The sequence below is a fragment of the Apodemus sylvaticus genome, chromosome 3 (assembly GCF_947179515.1).
Source record: "Apodemus sylvaticus chromosome 3, mApoSyl1.1, whole genome shotgun sequence".
NCBI classification, from domain to species: domain Eukaryota; kingdom Metazoa; phylum Chordata; class Mammalia; order Rodentia; family Muridae; genus Apodemus; species Apodemus sylvaticus.
In genome coordinates, this window is record NC_067474.1 from 146,251,534 (window position 1) to 146,270,348 (window position 18,815).

At 45.1% G+C, this 18,815-nt stretch overlaps 1 protein-coding gene across 3 annotated transcripts in view; it reads left to right on the forward strand.

The window, feature by feature from the left end:
- The window catches only part of Eya3 (EYA transcriptional coactivator and phosphatase 3), an 84,656-nt gene extending 66,728 nt beyond the window's left edge, over window positions 1-17,928 (forward strand). For 2 of the 3 annotated variants that reach the window (XM_052177600.1, XM_052177601.1), the window contains 5 exons: window positions 2,458-2,618; window positions 4,942-5,056; window positions 6,420-6,541; window positions 11,552-11,652; window positions 14,382-17,928. In XM_052177600.1, coding sequence (XP_052033560.1) covers window positions 2,458-2,618; window positions 4,942-5,056; window positions 6,420-6,541; window positions 11,552-11,652; window positions 14,382-14,462 — 580 coding nt within the window. In that variant the 3' untranslated portion in view covers window positions 14,463-17,928. Of the gene's footprint in view, window positions 1-2,457; window positions 2,619-4,941; window positions 5,057-6,419; window positions 6,542-11,551; window positions 11,653-13,753; window positions 13,959-14,381 lie in introns of all 3 variants that reach the window. The other variant, XR_007977117.1, reaches the window with a different exon arrangement.
- The last annotated feature ends 887 nt before the right edge of the window (window positions 17,929-18,815 follow it).

The window sequence follows — 18,815 nt, forward strand, 5'->3', positions numbered from 1 at the left end:
TAAACACAGTGATCCTTGAACATCAGTACACACCAGATGTGCAGAACACTGCATTCAAGGGAAGAGAAAGATTACAGTGCTTATAGTCTACTGTTAGAAGAGACAGAAACCAATGTAACCTAACCATGACATAGAGCATAGTGAGGCAGTGATAGAAAACTGATGAGAAGCAGAGGAGGAAGTGACATGGTACTAATCTGTAAAGGGAGCAGGTGGCACAATTATAGAGGCCTCAGTGGTATAGCATTTGATCAAAGCCTCAACAGTTACCAGGTAACAATGCTGGGTGATGAAGCAGCAGCATCGGAGTGAAGGGTGACTCTGCTACAGGCGTCACTTTATATAGATTTCCTGGCTGAGTAGTTCTAGTTACACGTGAACATCAACAATTTTGCCCAGTGAACTGTTGTCTTGACTGTTGGATTTCTGTGAAGACTACACCAGGGCAGTCTCATTGTCAGCTCAGTCTCCTCATTCCTCTGTTGGCTGCTGTTTCTTCTGGCCTTTTGATCTTTTTAAAGAAAAGTAAGTAAGTGTGGGTGTGGGTGTGTGTGTGTCAGAGAACAAGTGAAGTCAGTTCTTTCCCTCTACCTTTACTTGGTATCCAGGAATTGAACTCAGGTCACCAGTCTTGCGTGGCAAAGCACATTTATTCACTGAGCCATTTTAATGGCCTTGGCCCAGTGGCCTTGACTAAAAAGTATCATGCATAGGTGCTGGAGAGATGGCTCAGTGGTTATGAGCACTCACTGACTTGTTCTTCCAGAGGTCCTGAGTTCAATTCCCAGCAACCACATGATGCTTATAGCCATCTAGAGTAAGCACTGATGCCTTCTGGCATGTAGATGTACATGCAGACAGAGCACTCATATACAATCAATCAATCTTTTTTTTGTTTTGTTTTTTGGTTTTGGTTTTTAGTTTTTTCGAGACAGGGTTTCTCTGTGTAGCCCTGGCTGTCCTGGAACTCACCCTGTAGACCAGACTGGTCTCGAACTCAGAAATCAGCCTGTTTCTGCCTGCCAAGTGCTGGGATCAAATGTGTGCACCGCCACCGCCCGGCTCAATCTTTTTTTTTTTTTAAGTGCCCAAATATTTAAAGACTTTAGGGGGAAAGACTGTCCTATCTTAATATTAGTGTTTTATAGGTATACCTCATAGGTAAATATTCTTCCCTCTGACTTCCTAGAATTAAGCATTTCATCTCTAAATTTTTATTTGTTTGTTTGTTTTTTGAGACAGGGTTTTTTTGTCCTGGAACTCAATGTGTAGACTAGATTGACCTCAAACTCATCTCTGAGTGCTAAGACAAATATATATATATATATATAATTTTTTAAACATATAACAGAGCTGAACACACCATCCATGTTAGAACCAAGAAGGAGCCCCTCCCTGCAGAGCAGCGGCCACTCCTTGTGGTTACGCCTTTCACGACCAAGACTCTGCCTCCTTAGGAAAGCCTCCTGTGGAGCATCTTAGGACTTGGCAGCTTATGTGTTTGTTTGTTTGTTTTCTCTTACGTATGTGACTGACTAGATTTCCTATTTTAGGTCTTAACAGCTTTTCTTGTTTGTTTATTTGTTTGCTTGGGTAGTTTTCTTTTGTTTCCATGACAGAGTTTCTCTGGGTAACTTCCTGCAACCCAACCTCAGTCCTGAAGCTCTCTCTATAGTCCAGGTTTGCCCCCAACTCAAGAGGTCCACCTGCCTCTGCCTCCTGAGTGATAGGATTAACAGTGTGTGCCGCCACCATCCCGTTTCTTGGCTGCTTTATTTAGTATAGAATCTTACTCTTAATGCATTGAGCCCTATTTTGACATGTTTGGTTCTTTTGAAAAAGAGTCTGTCCCAGCCTGTCGTGGAACTTGTTATGCAGCCCACTTGAGCTTACACTCGTGATCCTCTAGCTTCAGTTTTCCAAATGCTGGAATTATAGGGGGCATGTGCGACACTCAAGCCCTGTGGCCAGCTTTAGATGTCTTCTTTTTCTATAGCCATAATCATATTTATATAGTTGCATTAATTGGGTAGTATGCTTTTTTTTTCACTGTATAGTATTCTGTTATCCCAGGTGAGCCTCTGTGGGGCACTAGAGCTTATGTTGTTTCCCCTGTCCTCTCAGTAGTCTCCATCAGCTCATCCTGGGAGGTAAGGAGAGGCTGGACATACATGAAGCTGCTCACTTGTTGTTCCAGCTTAGGGGTGGAGACAGGTGCATGAGAGGTGCAAGTCCAGCCTCAGCTACATAGTGAAGTTGAAACTAGCCTGGCCTACATGAAGAGTTTTCTCAAAACAAAAAAATAAAACAAAACAAAAAGCAAATACTAGTGAGAAGATTGTTAAAGCATCGGCTCTGTTTATTAGATGCCAAGAGCAGGCCACAGACTCTCAGGTAACATTTACACTCAAGCCCTGTGGGTATGGAATTTAATTTTCATTATCCTCTTTCTTTCAGCAACTACAGTTTCTCAACAGATGGTTTCAGTGGTTCAGGAGGCAGTGGTAGCCACGGTTCGTCTGTGGGTGTTCAAGGAGGTGTGGACTGGATGAGGAAACTGGCCTTTCGCTACCGAAAAGTGAGGGAGATCTACGACAAACATAAAAGCAACGTGGGTGGTGAGTGTAGACAACCACTCTGACCCTGATCCTTGATGCTCTCCAGCGCTCTTTTCCCAGGGTCCCCAAATCTGCCTTGCAACTTTCTAGGAATTTATGCCATGTTAATTCCACATTTAAAAAGAAGTAGCTGGGCAGTGGTGGTGTACACCTTTAATCCAAGCACTTGGAAGGCAGAGGTAGGTGGATTTCTAAGTTTAAGGCCAGCCTGGTCTACAGATTGAGTTCCAGGACAGCCAGGGCTACACAGAAAAACCCTATCTTGAAAAACAAAACAAAGCAAAAAACAACAACAACAACAAAAGAAGAGATCTCACTGAAACCCTTTGGAGACTTTGCACCACCCATGGCCACTAGAATGGAAGACATTGGGAGAGGCTCTGCACCATTGGTGGCAGTAAGAATGCAGCATGAAGGACTAGGAAATGGCTCAGCAGTTAAAAGAGCTAGCTGCTCTGGCAGGGAACTTAGGTTAAGTTCTTAGCACCCACATAGCAGCTTCCGATCATCTATAACTCTAATTTGAATGTATCTGATGCCTTCTGAGCTCTGTGAACATCAGACATGCATACTATATACATACATACATACATACATACACTCAAACAAAACATATGCATAAAATAAAAATAGATTTAAAATTAAAAAGAAATAATAGTTGAGGCTCTGCACCATTGATGCCATTAGAATGATGATTTCAGTAGATGTTCTACATTCCTTAATTCTTTTTTTTTTTTTTTTTTTTTTTTTTTTTTGGTTTTTCGAGACAGGGTTTCTCTGTATAGCCCTGGCTGGAACTCACTCTATAGACCAGGCTGGCCTCGAACTCAGAAATCCACCTTCCTCTGCCTCCCAAGTGCTGGGATTACAGGCGTGTGCCACCATGCCTAGCTTCCTAATTCTTTTTAACATCACTTTGGACAACTGTGGTATTTCCTTTAGACAAATACCATTTTAAAGAAAATGTGCTGTATTAATCAGCTTATCACTGTGATAAGATACCTAAAATGATCAGTTTAACAAGGGGAAAGATTTATTTATCATGTGATCATTGGCTCTGTTGTCTTGTCTTGGGCTTGTGGTATATCAAAACATTGTGGCAGGGAGAGGCTGTTTACCTCTTTGCCCAGGGAGAGAAAGAGGGAGGAGGATGAAAGGGCAGCTTAATTCCTAATATCACACTAAAGCACACTGCCTACTGCTTCCAGCTAGGCCCTACCTCTAATCAGTAGTCCCTTCCCCAAGAACAAGTCTTACTGCGTTAGTTTTTGGGATTATGGTTTAGATCTGTTATTTGGTTGGTAGGTGGGTGGGCGGACGGGCTGGCTGGCTGGTTGGTGGGTTGGTTGTTGGTGGGTTGGTTGGTGGGTTGGTTGGTTGGTTGGTGGGTGGGTGGGTGGGTGGGTTGGATGGTTGGTTGGTGGCTGTTGAGACAATCTTGTTAGGTAGCCCAGAATCATCCTTGAGCTTGTTCCCAAGTAGTGGGATTCTAGGCATACCCCCCAATACCCACCTCAATATATATCACATGCTGTAGTGTTGTTAATAATTTTGAGTCACAACCACAGTTGGTACTAGTTAATAGACTGCCATATTTTGAAGAGCAGCTATCTATATCCATCATGGCCAGTCAAATAGCCCCAGATGCTACATTGGCTGGGAGGTAGGCCTGGGATTACAGTGGCAGTGTCCATGTGAGATAATCTGCCCAGAAGTATTGTAGGTGTTAGTATGCCTAAAACTCTATTATTCAGAACTAATTGGTCATGAGTTGTTCAAAATAGGAGCGACATTAGAAGTCTTCTTTAAATACCTCATTTGGCAGTTGAGAAATTAACATTCATCATGTGGGCAGGAGCAGCATACACAGTCACATAGCAAGTTAATAAGGTGGCCACATTCCCTGACTTTCAGTCAGTGCCCTTTCCAATCTCCAGCACAGCACCTGACAAAAGCAGCTTAAGGAAGGAAAAGCATATTTTGGTTCACAGTCCACTGCTAGATAGATAGTCCACTCAAGGTAGAGTGGCAGGAGCAGGGGGCATCCTGTCACACTGAGTCCAGTCGGTAAACAAACATGGGAGAGTACTGGGGCTCAGCTTGCTTCCTCCTTTTTAGTCAGTCCAGGACCCCAGCCCAGGGAATAGTGCCACCTACATTAGGGTGGTCCTCTCACCTCCGTAATCTAATTTTGATGATCCCTGCAGACCTGACCAGAGGTTTGTTTCCATGGTGATCCTAAATCCCATCAAGCTAATGATCAAATTGGCCCTCATAGCATGTTCATGTTGTCAAGTAACAAGTAGGTCTGCTTTTCTGAAAGGCCTCCTCAGCCCCCAGAGGAAGGAAGCACTGCAGAGACTCAGAGCAGAGATCGAGGTGCTGACGGACTCCTGGTTAGGAACTGCACTCAAGTCCTTGCTGCTCATCCAGTCTCGGTATGGAAGTGGTCTTTATATCTCTTCTTCTCTCCGTACTTTTTACTCTTTGAACAGGCTAGGCCATCCCCTAAAATCGGGATTAGGAACAGAGATTACAAGATCTCTTGAGTTCAAGGCCAGCCCAGTCCACAGAGCAAGCTCCAGGACACCCAGGACTACACCTGTTTCTCAGAAAACCAGAGAGAGGGGGGGGAAGGAGTACATATACATATGTATATGTACTCATATACATAGATAAACAAATCTTTAAAAAAAAAAAAAAGAAAACAACTAAGGGGGCCAGCAAGGGTTCAGCAGGTGCTTGCTGCCAAGCTTGATAACATAAATTCAGCATGCATAATAGATGTAATTTTAAAAATTCAGGTGGGCCGGGTGGTGGTAATCCCAGCACTCTGGGAGGCAGAGGTAGGTGGATTTCTGAGTTCAAGGCCAGCCTGGTCTACAGAGTGAGTTCCAGGACAGCCAGGGCTATACAGAGAAACCCTGTCTCGAAAAAAACAAATCCAAAAACCAAAACAAACAAACAAACAAAAAACAAAAAATTCAGGTGATTTAAGGGGATTTTTCCCTTGAAGCCTAGACTGAAAAATAAATGCAGCTAGAACAGTTCCAGTACCGTGTTGTTCATTCCCTCCCTCCCTCCCTCCCTTCCTCCTTCCCTCTCTCCCTCCCTCATGTTTATAACTTGGGAACCAATAACTCACACTGAGGATAGGAATCCATGGAGGAGTAAGGACTTAAGGACTGACTGTGTCTTCTAGAACCTGAGTGACTGTGAAGAACAGAGTGGCATTTCCAGTAGATAGGATAGCAGGTGACAGCTCCCCGCTGCATACCTGTTCTCTACATGTGGTTCCATAGCAAGAAGCAGTAATGGTAGCCGGCAGACAGCAGTGAAAAACTGGCCAAGGTAGAGAGATGGCTCGGTACTTACAGAGGCCCCAGGTTCAGTTCCTAACACCCGCATATGTGTATATAAGCCCTCTCACTAGCCCTTCTGATGGTTAATATAGAAAATAAAATCTGAATAAGTGTAATAATTGAGCTGAATGTGGTAGAGCATGGCTTTAATCCTATCACTAAGGAAGCTGAGGCAGGAGAATCTCTGAGTTCGAGGCCTGGTCTACAAAATGAGTTCCAGGACAGCCATGGCTACACAGAGAAACCCTGGAAAAAGAAGGGAGGGATGTGGGGGGGGGGGGAGGAAAAGAAGAGACTTAATATTGGCACGGAACAGTAGCATTCAGCCCTTTGAAAAGGTCTTCCTTTGAACGGAGATCCTGAAGAGCTGACCTGTTTGAATTCGTCCTCCTGGGTTGCTTCAGTTTCACCAGTCTCTTTCCTTCTTATTCCCTTTTAGAAAGAACTGTGTGAACGTCCTGATCACTACTACCCAGTTGGTTCCAGCCCTGGCCAAGGTTCTCCTGTATGGATTAGGAGAAATATTTCCTATTGAAAACATCTACAGTGCTACTAAAATCGGTATGGTGTTATTGACCCGTGGCCTCTGGGGAAGTTTTCACTGGGGCTTGTGTTATTGCCGGTACTTGTGCTACCCAGTACAAATGTGTTTCCCATCCAGCCGTCTTCTGACGAGGTGGTGAGACGTCACAGTTACACTGTTTGCTTAAGATATAAGAACTAGTAAGTTAAATAGATATGTTCCACTCGACTACAGCATCAGCAGCATCATTTTTTACCTTAAAAGTCTGTTATTGAGACCAGCAAGCTGGCTCAGTCCCCAGGACACATACGGTAGGAAGAGAGAATCAGCTCTACAGGTTGTGCTGTGAACTTTGTGGCACTTGAATGTGCATCCTCACCCACTCACACACAAGATAAATAAAAACTTGTGTCTCTTGTGGAGAGATGTCTCAGCAGTTAAGAGCGCTTATTGTTCTTACAGGAGGCCTGAGTTCAGTTCCCAGCACCTACATGCAGCTCACTCCTAACTCCTGTTCTGACTCTGAGGGCAGTAAATACATACATGGTACACATACATACATATATACATATACATATATAACATGTATGTATGTATATATATATATACATATACACACATACATATATATATATAGGCAAAACACACATTAAACAAATAAATTTAATTTTTAAAACTTTTAGCCGGGTGGTGGTGGTGCAGGCCTTAATCCCAGCACTTGGGAGTTCAAGGCCAGCCTGGTCTACACAGCTCCAGGATAGACAGGGCTACATAGAGAAAAAAATTTTAAGAGAAAACTGAGTTAGTAGTGGGAGTTGTATTCTCGTTCACTCTGTGCTGCTCCCATGGGTTAATCATCCCACTGCTAAGGGCGCTCTTCTGTGTTTGCCTCCTCTGCTTCTGCTCTCCGGCACAGGGAAGCTTTCCTAAGAGCCTCCACACCTGTATTTTCTGTAGTGATTAGCCCAATGCCACAGGCTAATCAAAGCAATGGGATGGCTTTATTTTCTCTAGAAATAAAGGGAGTTTATTTGGTGGCTTTCCTCGGTCATAACTCATCCAGAGCTAGTGTTAGAAACTGTAGTGTGACGGGCTGAGTGGAAACCACAGGAAGAGTCTGAGTTTTCCTCTACAGAACTGTGAAATAGGAGCAAGGAGGCTTTTCTCCAGTTTCTCTGAAGTGGTTTCAAAATTACAGCTTTTCTTTTTGTATATTTTTTGGGACAGGGTCTCCTGTAGCCCAGGTTGGCCTCAAACATACTGTGTAGCCAAGGATTATCTGGAAGTTCTGATCATCCTTAGCTTCCCAAGAGCCAGGATTAAAGCATGTGCCACCATGCCCAGCTAAAATTGAATTCTGCATAGTCACTCGGTAACCTTGGGCACTGAATACTCAGATCATTTGAAAACGCCAGGAGTGGGCTGCAGCCTTGGTTTGTTTCAGTGTTTTGAGTCTAGGTCTCGCACTTAGGTTGCTTCCAACTCCCAGTGGTCCTCCTGTCTTAGCCTTCCAAGGTTTTGGTTACAAGTTGGCCATATCCCCCAGAACAGACGTGCTCACACCTGAGTGTTGTGGAGTGAAATGAGGAGTTGTTGGAACTGGCTCTCATGTGTATCTCTCCTCCTTCCCTTGTAGCTAACAAGCTCTTTTGTCCCACCCCCACCCCCCAGCATGTGGAGGAGGTACACAGAGGCCTTGATCAGAACATGGCTGGACAGTGGGAAATTTCCTCATCCTTATTTCTGAATACAAAATGGTCCTTTTGCTTGGTCTTAGGAAAATGTCTGAAATCTTTACTAATTTTTTTTTTGTCATAAGCAGATCCTGACTTAATTAAAGAGGCTATCATGGAATTAAAGAGTGTACTGTTTAACACTTTGAACATAAGTATTCAGGACTAGGCATATGGAAAATGAAATATTACATTTGTAACTGGAAATCGTTATATAAGCCAGATTCAGAAAGACATACTCAAGAGGCAAAAGCAGGCCAGTCTCGGTGAGGTCCAAGTCAGCCTAGTCTACACTCAACATAGACACCCAGGGCTATGTTGAGAGGCCATGTCTCTAAAAGAAAAGAAGATATACCACATACTTTCTCTTATACATGAAATCTTGGTTTAAGTTGGGGTTGGGGAGAAGAGCTTTTAGAAAAAGGCCTGTGAGCGGAAGGAAGAAATCTCCAGAGAGTGGAGAGGGGCTGTTTGGGAGATAAAAGGAGCCTGCACAGAGGAGGGGGGAGCTGGGGGAGTGGGGGGGGGGGTTGATGGCTCAGCGGTGCTTCACTGAGTTCAGCTCCCAGAATCCACATCAGGTGGCTCACAAGTGCCTGTAACGCCAGCTCAGCTCCTCTGACCTCTGCAGTCACTTACACATATGCACCTACTGATGCGAGTACATCTGTATACATATATACATAATTAAACGTAACTCTTAATAACACGTATGAAAATGCCTTCGTGCTAACCAAAAATATTAATTTTGAAAAGAAATTCAGGTCTGGGGTTATAGCTATTTGTCAGAATGCTTACCTAGCATTCGTCCCTGGGTTTGATCACTAGCATCATAAAACAAGAGAAAAGAGGGGAAAAAAACATTTCAGGAGCTGGTTGAAAGCTTAGTTGGTTAATATTTGCCACACAAACCTAAGAATCTGAATTTGTTCCCCAGCACCCCTATGGAACAGGTACAGTGACAGACACTCTGACAGATACCAGCATTGGGGGGGCAGAGACAGGGTGATTCTTGGTGCTTACTGGCCAGCCAGTCTGACTAGGCAGTGAGCCTCTGCCCCTAGTGAGGGACCCTCTCTCATAGAACTAGGTGTGGATATAGATAGCTCCTGAGGAATGACAGCTGAGGCTTACCTCAGGCTTCCATGCACATCGTCACACATGTTCTTATATGTGCACACACACACACACACAAAAGAAAGTATTAGTTTAATTATTTAGTTGAATTATCTAATAGTTAAACCAAGTTCAGCATAACAACTGACCACTGCAGGGAAAGTTTACACTGAAAGCAGCATGTGCCCAGAGAGCCCAGAGTGGACATTGTCAGCACCAGCGTACCACTGAGGTGTCACTTGGCCAGGGTATCAGATTCACAGTTGTTCTGATAGACCGAGCAGTATAGACCAGTAGGATTTTCATCAATTCCCGTAGTTCCTAGATTAATGCATTTGTGTTATTGCTATTTGTTGGTTTTGTTTTGTTTTTTGTGTTGGGTTTCTATATTGCTGTTTGATTTAGCCCTAGACATCCTGAGTGCTAGGATTAAAAGAATATACCAGCTCTACCTGACTTTTTTTTTTTTTTGAATGAAGCGCTTTAGAACTTTTTATTTAATTAATTTGTATGTGTGTATGTGCTCATGCAGGCAAGCAGCCAAGGCACACATGTGGATGTCAGTTTGCTCTCTCCAATGTATGGGTACTGGGGATTGAACTGGAGTCATGAGGCTTGGCAGGAGGCACCTTTATTCACTGTGCCAGCTGGCTCTCTGGCCTGATCCTGGTGTGTTTTATGATCACTTTCCTGCAGATGGTGACAAGTGTGTGGAGGGAGGGTCTTCAATTACTGGATCTGGCAGGAATAAAAAATGAGGTTAATGGAGTAGGACAGAGGAAGCAAAGTAGACCTTGCTTAGCTGAGCAGGAACAGTAACTTGTGAGCAGTCAACGAAGCAGGGTGAGGCCAGCACACCACAGCTAAGGCACAGGATTCCAGGCCATAGAAGGCCTGGGTGGCACTGCAAAACCTTGCCATTGTCCCTCCAACTGACACCTGAAAAGCAAGGGCTATAATTTCCTTTTATTTATTCAACAAAGTATCTTTCCCATAGCAGTACTCTTATAGTTTAGGTGTTGACTCCAGGTTAGGTTTGAATTTTGGTACCACAAAATGATTCTTAGAACTGTCTCTAATGAGCCGTGCCTGGTACACACCTTGAATCCCCATGCTTGTTTACACCTTGAATCTCCATGCTTGGGAGGCAGAGGCAAACAGGCCGATCTTTGATCCAGTACAGCCAAGGCTACACAGAGAAATCCTGTCTCCAAAAAAAAAAACAAAAAAAAAATTTCAAATTGCTCATTAATCCTTTAATGTGGTCTAGTAGCAGGATGCTTCTCTATGAGAACATGGCTTGATTCCAACCAAGCACCACCAAAAATCATCATCATCATTTTATGTCATTCATTTTACAAGGTCAACTAAACACAGCATCTGAATTGCAGATAGCATCCAATGAACAGCTCAGAGCTCTTGGTCACATGGATAGCCCCCATTAAAACCTGGTGACATCAAAAGTCATGACAGTGCGGTGGGAGTAACCAGAACACATTATTACATACAGATGAAATTCTCCCAGAACAAACTGAATAATAAGAGTATTACAGAGCTTTAAAAAGAGAGACCGTTTGCCATAGATCCAGACTACAGCCTGGATTTAGAGTAGAGGCACAAGCCAAATCTAGCTACTGGCAGGCTTGGGATCTGGCCCTTTATCTGTAACGTGAGGAAGGAGGGTTAGATGAAGGAGATGGGTGCTTTGAAAGCTACAGAGAGAGCATGAGACACAGAAGAACTTGCCCTCCGCTCGTTCAGCCTAGACTCATTGTCTCCTTCATGCTAAGATCGTGAGAACCATACTCTTGATGTGAAGACTAAAGTGAGTTGCTTTGGTAACAGCACACTCACATTCCTTGTGCTCCAGCCCCTAACTCGTAGCCAAGTAGTTGGCACATGGTGTCAGTTATCCTGTCCAAGCTCAGGTAGATGAACAGAGCAACAGTCCTTTTCTCTGGTATTAGAAAAGGTAGAGAAGGGCTGGAGAGATGGTTCAGCAGTTAAGAGCACTGACTGCTCTTCCAGAGGTCCTGAGTTCAATTCCCAGCAACCACATGGTGGCTCACAACCATCTGTAATAGGATTCTAGTGCTCTCTTCTGGTGTGTTGGAAAAGAGCAAATGGTGTACTCATATGCTTTTTAAAAAAAAAAATGTAGAAAAGTCTGTCCTAATAGGAATTTTCTTTTCGCTGTAGGTAAGGAGAGCTGCTTTGAAAGAATTGTTTCAAGATTTGGAAAAAAAGTTACATATGTAGTGATTGGAGATGGACGAGATGAAGAAATTGCAGCTAAGCAGGTAACTGGGAAGGAAAAAATTGAGTTATGTGATTGTGCGTGAAGCAGTTAGAAGAACTGCACAGGAGAGCCAGGTACAGCGATCCCCATCTGTACTCCCTACACTCTGGAGGCAGTAGGAGGGATGAGCTACTAGAGGGGTGGGCGGGGCTATGAGGAAGGGAGGAAGGGAAGTCTGAGGGTGTAGCTTACTTGGTAGGGTGCTGTCTAAAATGCATGATCCCCCAGGTTCAATCCACAAGCACTATATAAACCTGGATGGGGCATGTCTGTAATCACAGCACTTGTGAAGTAGAGGCAGGAGGACTAGAAGTTGAAAGGGCATCCTTAACTTCGTAGTGAATTCTACATGAGATCCTGTTAAAGGATTATGGGGAGAAAATGGGAAAACTGAAAAAATGTTTACAACTTGTGTGCCTCAGTGGTATGTATTGTCCTTCCTCACTTTTCTTTAAAGAAAAAAAAATCACTGTTCCCCAAATGGAGTTTTCTTGTAATTTTTTAGATTTCCTCTTTCCTTTTCTCCCTGCCTTTCAAGAATCTTAGAACCAGGCCTTGGGACACAGTGGATAATGCTTCCTTACATGCTATCTTAGTTAGGGGTTTACTGCTATGAACAGACACCATGATCAAGGCAACTCTTCTAAGGACAACATTTAATTGGGGCTAGCTTACAGGTTCAGAGGTTCAGTCCATTGTCATAAAGGCAGCGTTCAGACAGGCATGGTGCAGGAAGAGCTGAGGGTTATACATCTTTATCCAAAGGAAGCCAGGAACAGACTGGGCATCTTCACGCATCCAAGCCCATCCCCACAGTGACACACTTCCTCCAACAAGGCCTTGCCTTCTAATAGTGCCACTCCCTAGGACCAGCATATATAAACCATTACACATGCATTGGAAGCCCTGGGTTCAGGGCCCAGCACCACATAAAACTATATGTAATGCTACACATCTGGGATTCCAATACCTAGGAGTGGAAGCAGGGGATCAGAAACTCAAGGTCATCCCAGCAAGTTCGGGTCCTCATGCATCCTGACGTGGGCCTTGTCCTCACCTGAGGGTTGCTGGCTCTGTTCTTAAAAGTTGGGAGGGAAAGAGAGGAGGAAGAGGGTGGGAGAGATGGCTCAGTGGTTAAGAGTACCAACTGCTCTTCCTGAGGTCCTGAGTTCAATTCCCAGCAACCACAAGGTAGCTCACAGCCATCTATAATGAGATCTGGTGCTAGCTTGCAGGCACACATGCAGGCAGAACACTGTATACATAATAAATAAATAAATATTTTTTTTTAAAGAGAAGGAAGAACAAAACAATATTGTCAAAAAATCATTGTTGCTTTTCAAAGACCTGAAGGATTGTTCACATAGTCCTCCCATCGCTGTGCAGGCCCCACCTCGGTCACCTTCCCTCATGCAGAAACTGTAGATGAGTTTTGGCTATTAGATTTAGTCCCATGGCTTACCAGCTGTGACTGATTTTCTTCAACTAGTTCATAGAAACCACAGCAGCTACTAGTGAACTGTATGGTTGACACAGTTGGCATCATTATTTCATAAAATTTCATTCATCACTTATTAGAGCAACTCGGGAGGTTTGCTGTTCCATGTTAGCCACTGAACCTTTGGTTCTCCTGTATTACTTTGTCTCCCCTTGGGGAAAATATCAGTGGCTTCTCAATCCGGAGAAGGAAGACCTTGAGCTTCAGCAGAGTTCACCCCTACACTAATATCTGGAGTCTGCTAGAGAATAGACTCTACAGGAGCCTAGGGTGTGTGTGAGTCCCTGTAGTCAAGTCCTCAGCACTGAGGATAAAAACAAAATGTTTTCATGTCTGAGTGCAGGCGGATCTCTGTGAGTTCAAGGACAGCCAGGGCTACTCAGAGAAATCCTGTCTTGAGTGTCCCCCTCCCCCCAAAATCTAAGTGTTTTATGCAACTAAACCTGCTTTCTGACAGGAACCTTTCTGACAGCCTTTATGAAAGAAAACTAACCCATGCCTGCATGTGCCCCAAGGTCGAGGGGACTAATCCCAAGCAGCCTGTGGGGTCGGCCAAGCTGTCAGTGTCCTTCCTTCCTTCCATTCATGTCCTGATCTGCCACAGTTGCACAGGGGACAGAGTCGGTGAGACCAATCAGCTTCCACGTCACAGAACCTGGAGTCCAGCACTCAAGTCCCTTCCAGCACTATTCGTGGTATTCTTGGCACAAATCTGATGGCATACCATCTGCACAGCCTACATCTGGGCCATGGATAGGATTTGAGCCTACTAGAGCTAAGACTGACAGGAAATTGACACCATCTGTAAGGTAGTGAGACTTAACCTTAGTTACAGCTTCTTTTCCAACCTATTGCTTGTAACAGGATCTCCTGTTGTTCTGCCTGGCCTCAATCTTATAATCCTCCTGCCTCAGCCTCCCAAATGCTAGAATCATAGGTATTCACCACCATATTCAGAAATATTAATTTCTTATCTGAGCCATTTTATTTGATCCTGAAGACCTTAAAAATTGGAACAGGTAGCTCATAAAAGTACAGGTAGCATTGAAACTTAAAAATTCCTCACATCAGTATAGTGTCCCATGTTGTACAGAGTTATGACACATGACCTGATCCTTCAGGCCTGTGAGGTGGGCAGGGATAGAGAGTTACCAAGAGCCTCAAGATGTCTGTGGAGGAGGGATGTAAGTTGAGTCCCAGAAGCTAACTAACTAGCCTTCCTTCTCTTCCAGCACAACATGCCCTTCTGGAGGATCACAAACCATGGAGATCTGGTGTCCCTGCACCAGGCATTAGAGCTTGACTTCCTCTAAGAACTGGAATGTGGAACCTTCCTTCCTTGTGAGCTTCTTTTTACCTCCGACAGGAGCCAGAAGCCAGAACCCTCTGAGCCCCTCTCTCCTGTCTGTCTCTGCGCCTCAGCGCCCCTCCCCTTCTCTTCTGCTCTTCCTCTCTCCGTGGAATGCTGGCGAGAACACAATCAAAACCAACAACTGCAGTTATACTGAGTGAGCTGCAGCCCACGTCCACTGCACAGCAGGAGGTGGCTGGATGGAGCTGCAGGCCAGCTGCAGCTACTGCGCTTTAACTTTCTATTTCGTTTGAAAGAGGAACAACCAGAAAAACTGATGCTGGGACAGTTGTACTCTTGCTGCGTGGACAGGCTCAGAGCTGCTCCTGATCGTGTGCATGGAAGTGTCCCCTTGAGATCGTCTTCTGTTCTCTTAGCTATAAAACATCTCTCCCAGTGGATGGGTATGTTATTTTTATAGGTGAGGGTCTGGCCTCTAAAGCAGCCTCCCCCACTTTTCTATGAAGAAAGCAGTGTGTAAAGTTTCCATGACAGTGTAATGGAAATATCTAAAATACCTCCGTGACGGGACCTCTTCTGGACAGGACAGAGGCTCCAGTGCTCTGCTCTCTACGGAGGCTCCTTGCCATCTAGAGGGCCCTGATCACTTACTTTAGATGTTGGCATCTCCCATCTTGTAAGCCTCGGTCTTCTTGGCAGTCCTTCATCTGTAACCAAATGGCACAACCCTGGAAACTCCTTCCCACAGACAATAAACCTAAGCCTTTAGCTTGTAATTCAGAAGCTCAGCCTCCAGACGGGAGAGAAGGGGCTCCAACCTCTTAGGGATTTCATCCTTGGTTCCTGAGGTAAGAATTTGCAGAGCAGTACCTGTCCCCAGCAGATGCTTCCTCTCTGGTCAGGTGCTGGGCTCCCACTCCCTCTCCTCACCGCCACCTGGCTCCATGCAGCTCTGGCCAGCCCCTACCCACTACCCACTCATTTCCAGTCGGAAAGGCCAAGGGCACACTCTACCTGCTTCCTTCCCCTTCACTTACATGCAGTGAGCCCACCTTGTTTTACACAGATCTGTGCCTAGGAGTGGAAAGCAGAGAGCGAGAGGCAAAACCCAGTTTCCTGTGAAATACCCCCTGCACAGATTCTGTGCTAAAGAGGGAAACCAGGCCAGAAAGACTTTCTTGACTTAAATGCTTGAAAATATAGTCCTGACCTAAGTGCAAAAGCACCTCTCAAGCCAGCCCCTTGCCCCTGCCCCCGCCCCCGCCCCCTAGACAGTTAGGAGGGGAACTGGGTCTCAGTGCCAGCCCTCAAGCCCTGTGTTTTGGTTTTATTTTGGTTTTTGTTTGGGTGTTTTGTTTTGTTTTGTTTTTTAAGGCATTATCCCTTCAGGACCAATGTTGGTGCCTGTTTAATTGGGTTAAACTTACCTAGAGTTGAGGAAATGTACAGCCTTGGTCTTCAGGGGGTCCTTGACCAACCCCTAGCTACAGCCACTGTCCCCAGAGATACCATAGCCCAAAGCAAAATTCCTCTTCATGCTAGATTACCAGATAAGGACATAAAGGCTGACACACCATCTTCAGAACTGTTGGACACTTCTGAGTATTTCTGAGACCAGCAGTTGAGGAAAGGGCTCGGACAGGACAGGAGGCAAGGTTTAGTCCTGGCCACTCATTTGGCTTTGTTTTGAGGTACAGGGTGGGAGCAAGGAGCTAGAGTCTAAGCCAGACCTTCCTTGTCTGCAGTTAGCACCACACGGCTCTCTCAGTGCAGTGCTGGCTAGCCTGCTTCGGTGGTCCGACATAGAAAACTCCAGGATGGGTTTTACTTTCAAGTCTCAAACCCTTCCCTCAGTAACAGTGTAGTTTCTTGTCCTGGATAATGCCACCTATTGGTGTAGTGCCTCAGGCTCACCAGACTGCCAAGTGGTGACATACCCCTCTGCACACAGGTACCACCACAGACACTTCAGGGGAGACTATACTTAGAATATAACAGGGGATCCCTTTCCTCTTGCCCTGACTGGAGAGGCCGGGAGGCATTTTGAGCTAACTGGCTACTGCTCCAGCAGAAGCTGCCCTGTCAGGACAGACAGAGCAGAAGCACATTGGTGACTCCGGGGACTGCTGCCCTTTGTGCTGCCTCTCTCTCTCCCTCCCACAAGGCTTGGGAAGGGAAATGAGCACTCAGCATTAAGAGCTGCTCCAATAGACAGACAGTTTGGTGCAGTAATAGCACCACAGCTTGTGCAGAGGCCCGGGGTTTGAGCGCCCACAAGGCTGTTCATGACCTCTAGCTGCAGCTCCAGAGGGTTTGTTGCCCTCTTCTGGCCTCTTCAGCCACCAAGCACTTAAGATACATGTAAGAAAATACTCATAAGATAAAATAAAATTTCTTTTAATATTAAAAGCTATTGGAAGTTAGACCTGAAGGAAACTGGGGCTTTCCATCATCAGAAGGCAGTCCTTACTGAAGGAACACCTTAAAGAAATTAGCTGGAGAATTTCTTTCCCTGCTGGATCCTGTGTTCTGGAAGATTAGTCTGGACATCTCATGGTGACAGCTAGTTTTAGGAGTGTCTGTGGAGTTGCAGGAATGTTCTGGGATACAAGATGGCTTGACTTTCGAATGTAAAAGTGACTGTGCCTTAGCATCACCCTGTCCAGTACCCCTGGGGCAGCTGGTGATGTCCGCGAGAGTGGATACCTGCTCCACATTCTAGGTGCCTATTTGGGCTTTTGATTTGGGGGTTTTCTCTTCTCTGCTAGTTGGGTGTCAGAGCTAGTGTCCCAAGAGACTTGGCACAGCTTGTCTGTGGTCCCCCAGACTCAGCCTTCACAGCTTCAAGTAGAAGCTGATGGGCAAACTGCAGCTGCAAGCACATGGCGCTTGTGTAGACACTGCTTTGAATGGGAGTCACAGCTGACAGGAGCACCAGGCAAAGCTCCGTGCTGTCCTGCAAGAGGACAGGTGAGTCTCCGAGTGCCAAGCCTGGGCCTTGTTCCTCGCCCTTGCCCAGGTTGTAGCTGAGGCCCTTCTTGAGAAAGCTTGTGCTCCTTGCTGCTAGAACCTGGTTAGCAGCTAGAACTACCCAGACACATTCATTGCAGATGCCAAGTTGGAATTCTGAGCTTCCCAAATAACCACAAGAGGGAAAACTCTTACTTGTGCCCCAGCCTCATCCCTGGGCCGCTTGCCCTCCCTCTACCCTGAGTCAATTCTAGTGAGCATGGCTCCCTGGCTGCCTCCTCACTGAGCAGAACCATCCCAGTTAAGGGCCATTTCTACTTGGATCACCACTCTCCCTCTGGACTCCAGATGCCTCTTTAGCAGGAAAAGGCATCAGTTGGGTTGGATATGTGTATTTATGTGACTGCGGGCATTTGTGGCTATAGAGTCCTTGACCATAATGTTATATGTAATGGGAACTATCTTATAAACTTGAAAAATAAAGTTTTTATTTTCTATACAGTTTTCCTTTGTCTTTTCTAAATATGGTTAGTCCATTTGCCAGGCCATGCAGGGCTTCATTAAGATGTCACCCTTTAAATAACTGAGTCATTCATTTCACACATACAAAAAATGATCCTTTGGTCTGTGTTGGAAAATAAAAAGTTGTAAAGTTTGCAAGAGAAATGTTTATTTGAATTGTTTCTAAAATACACTGCGTTTTAAGGTATAGAAACGGGATAGAATTCCTGAGCTGTCGAGTGTGCTGAACTAAGGGGAGAGGTCAGTCTGTGCTGAGCATTAAGACAAAACCCAATAAAACGAACGAACCAATATGAAACCTTTGATCTGGCCTGTTCATGTCACATCACCCAGTTTTTCTTCATTCTTCCACATTTGGTCTGATTGGCCCCCACTAGCTTAACAAAAGAGCCAAGAAGCCTTTTTGCCTTTGGTTCTGATGAAGGAAATTTAGAATTTTTTTGTTTCCAAAGGTTAGATATGTTGGACCACAAGGTGAATTTTCCCCGCGATTTAGAAAGTTGTCTCAGTCTCTGGTTGGTGATCTTTTGAGCCACAGTGCTACAGAAGTAGACTGTTAGCTATTGTCTGAGCCCTTGCTCAGTGACAAGCACAGGTCCTCCTGGCTGATTTCCAAACCCTGTAGCCATTAGACTCGCAGCTGGCAAGTGGCTAGTGTTTGCTGCACTCGCCCAAGAGCTCTCTGGATTCGTGAATGAGATCTAATTTTGATATGCCTTGACTAGCTCAGTGGCTGGGCATTTCTAATTCTCCACGCGGCTAGCATGCATTCTCCCCTCCAACTTCCCTGAGTCAACTTGCTAAATCAACATTCCATCACTGCTACCCCAGACCCAATTTGGGGAGTGAAATCCCTAGGCTT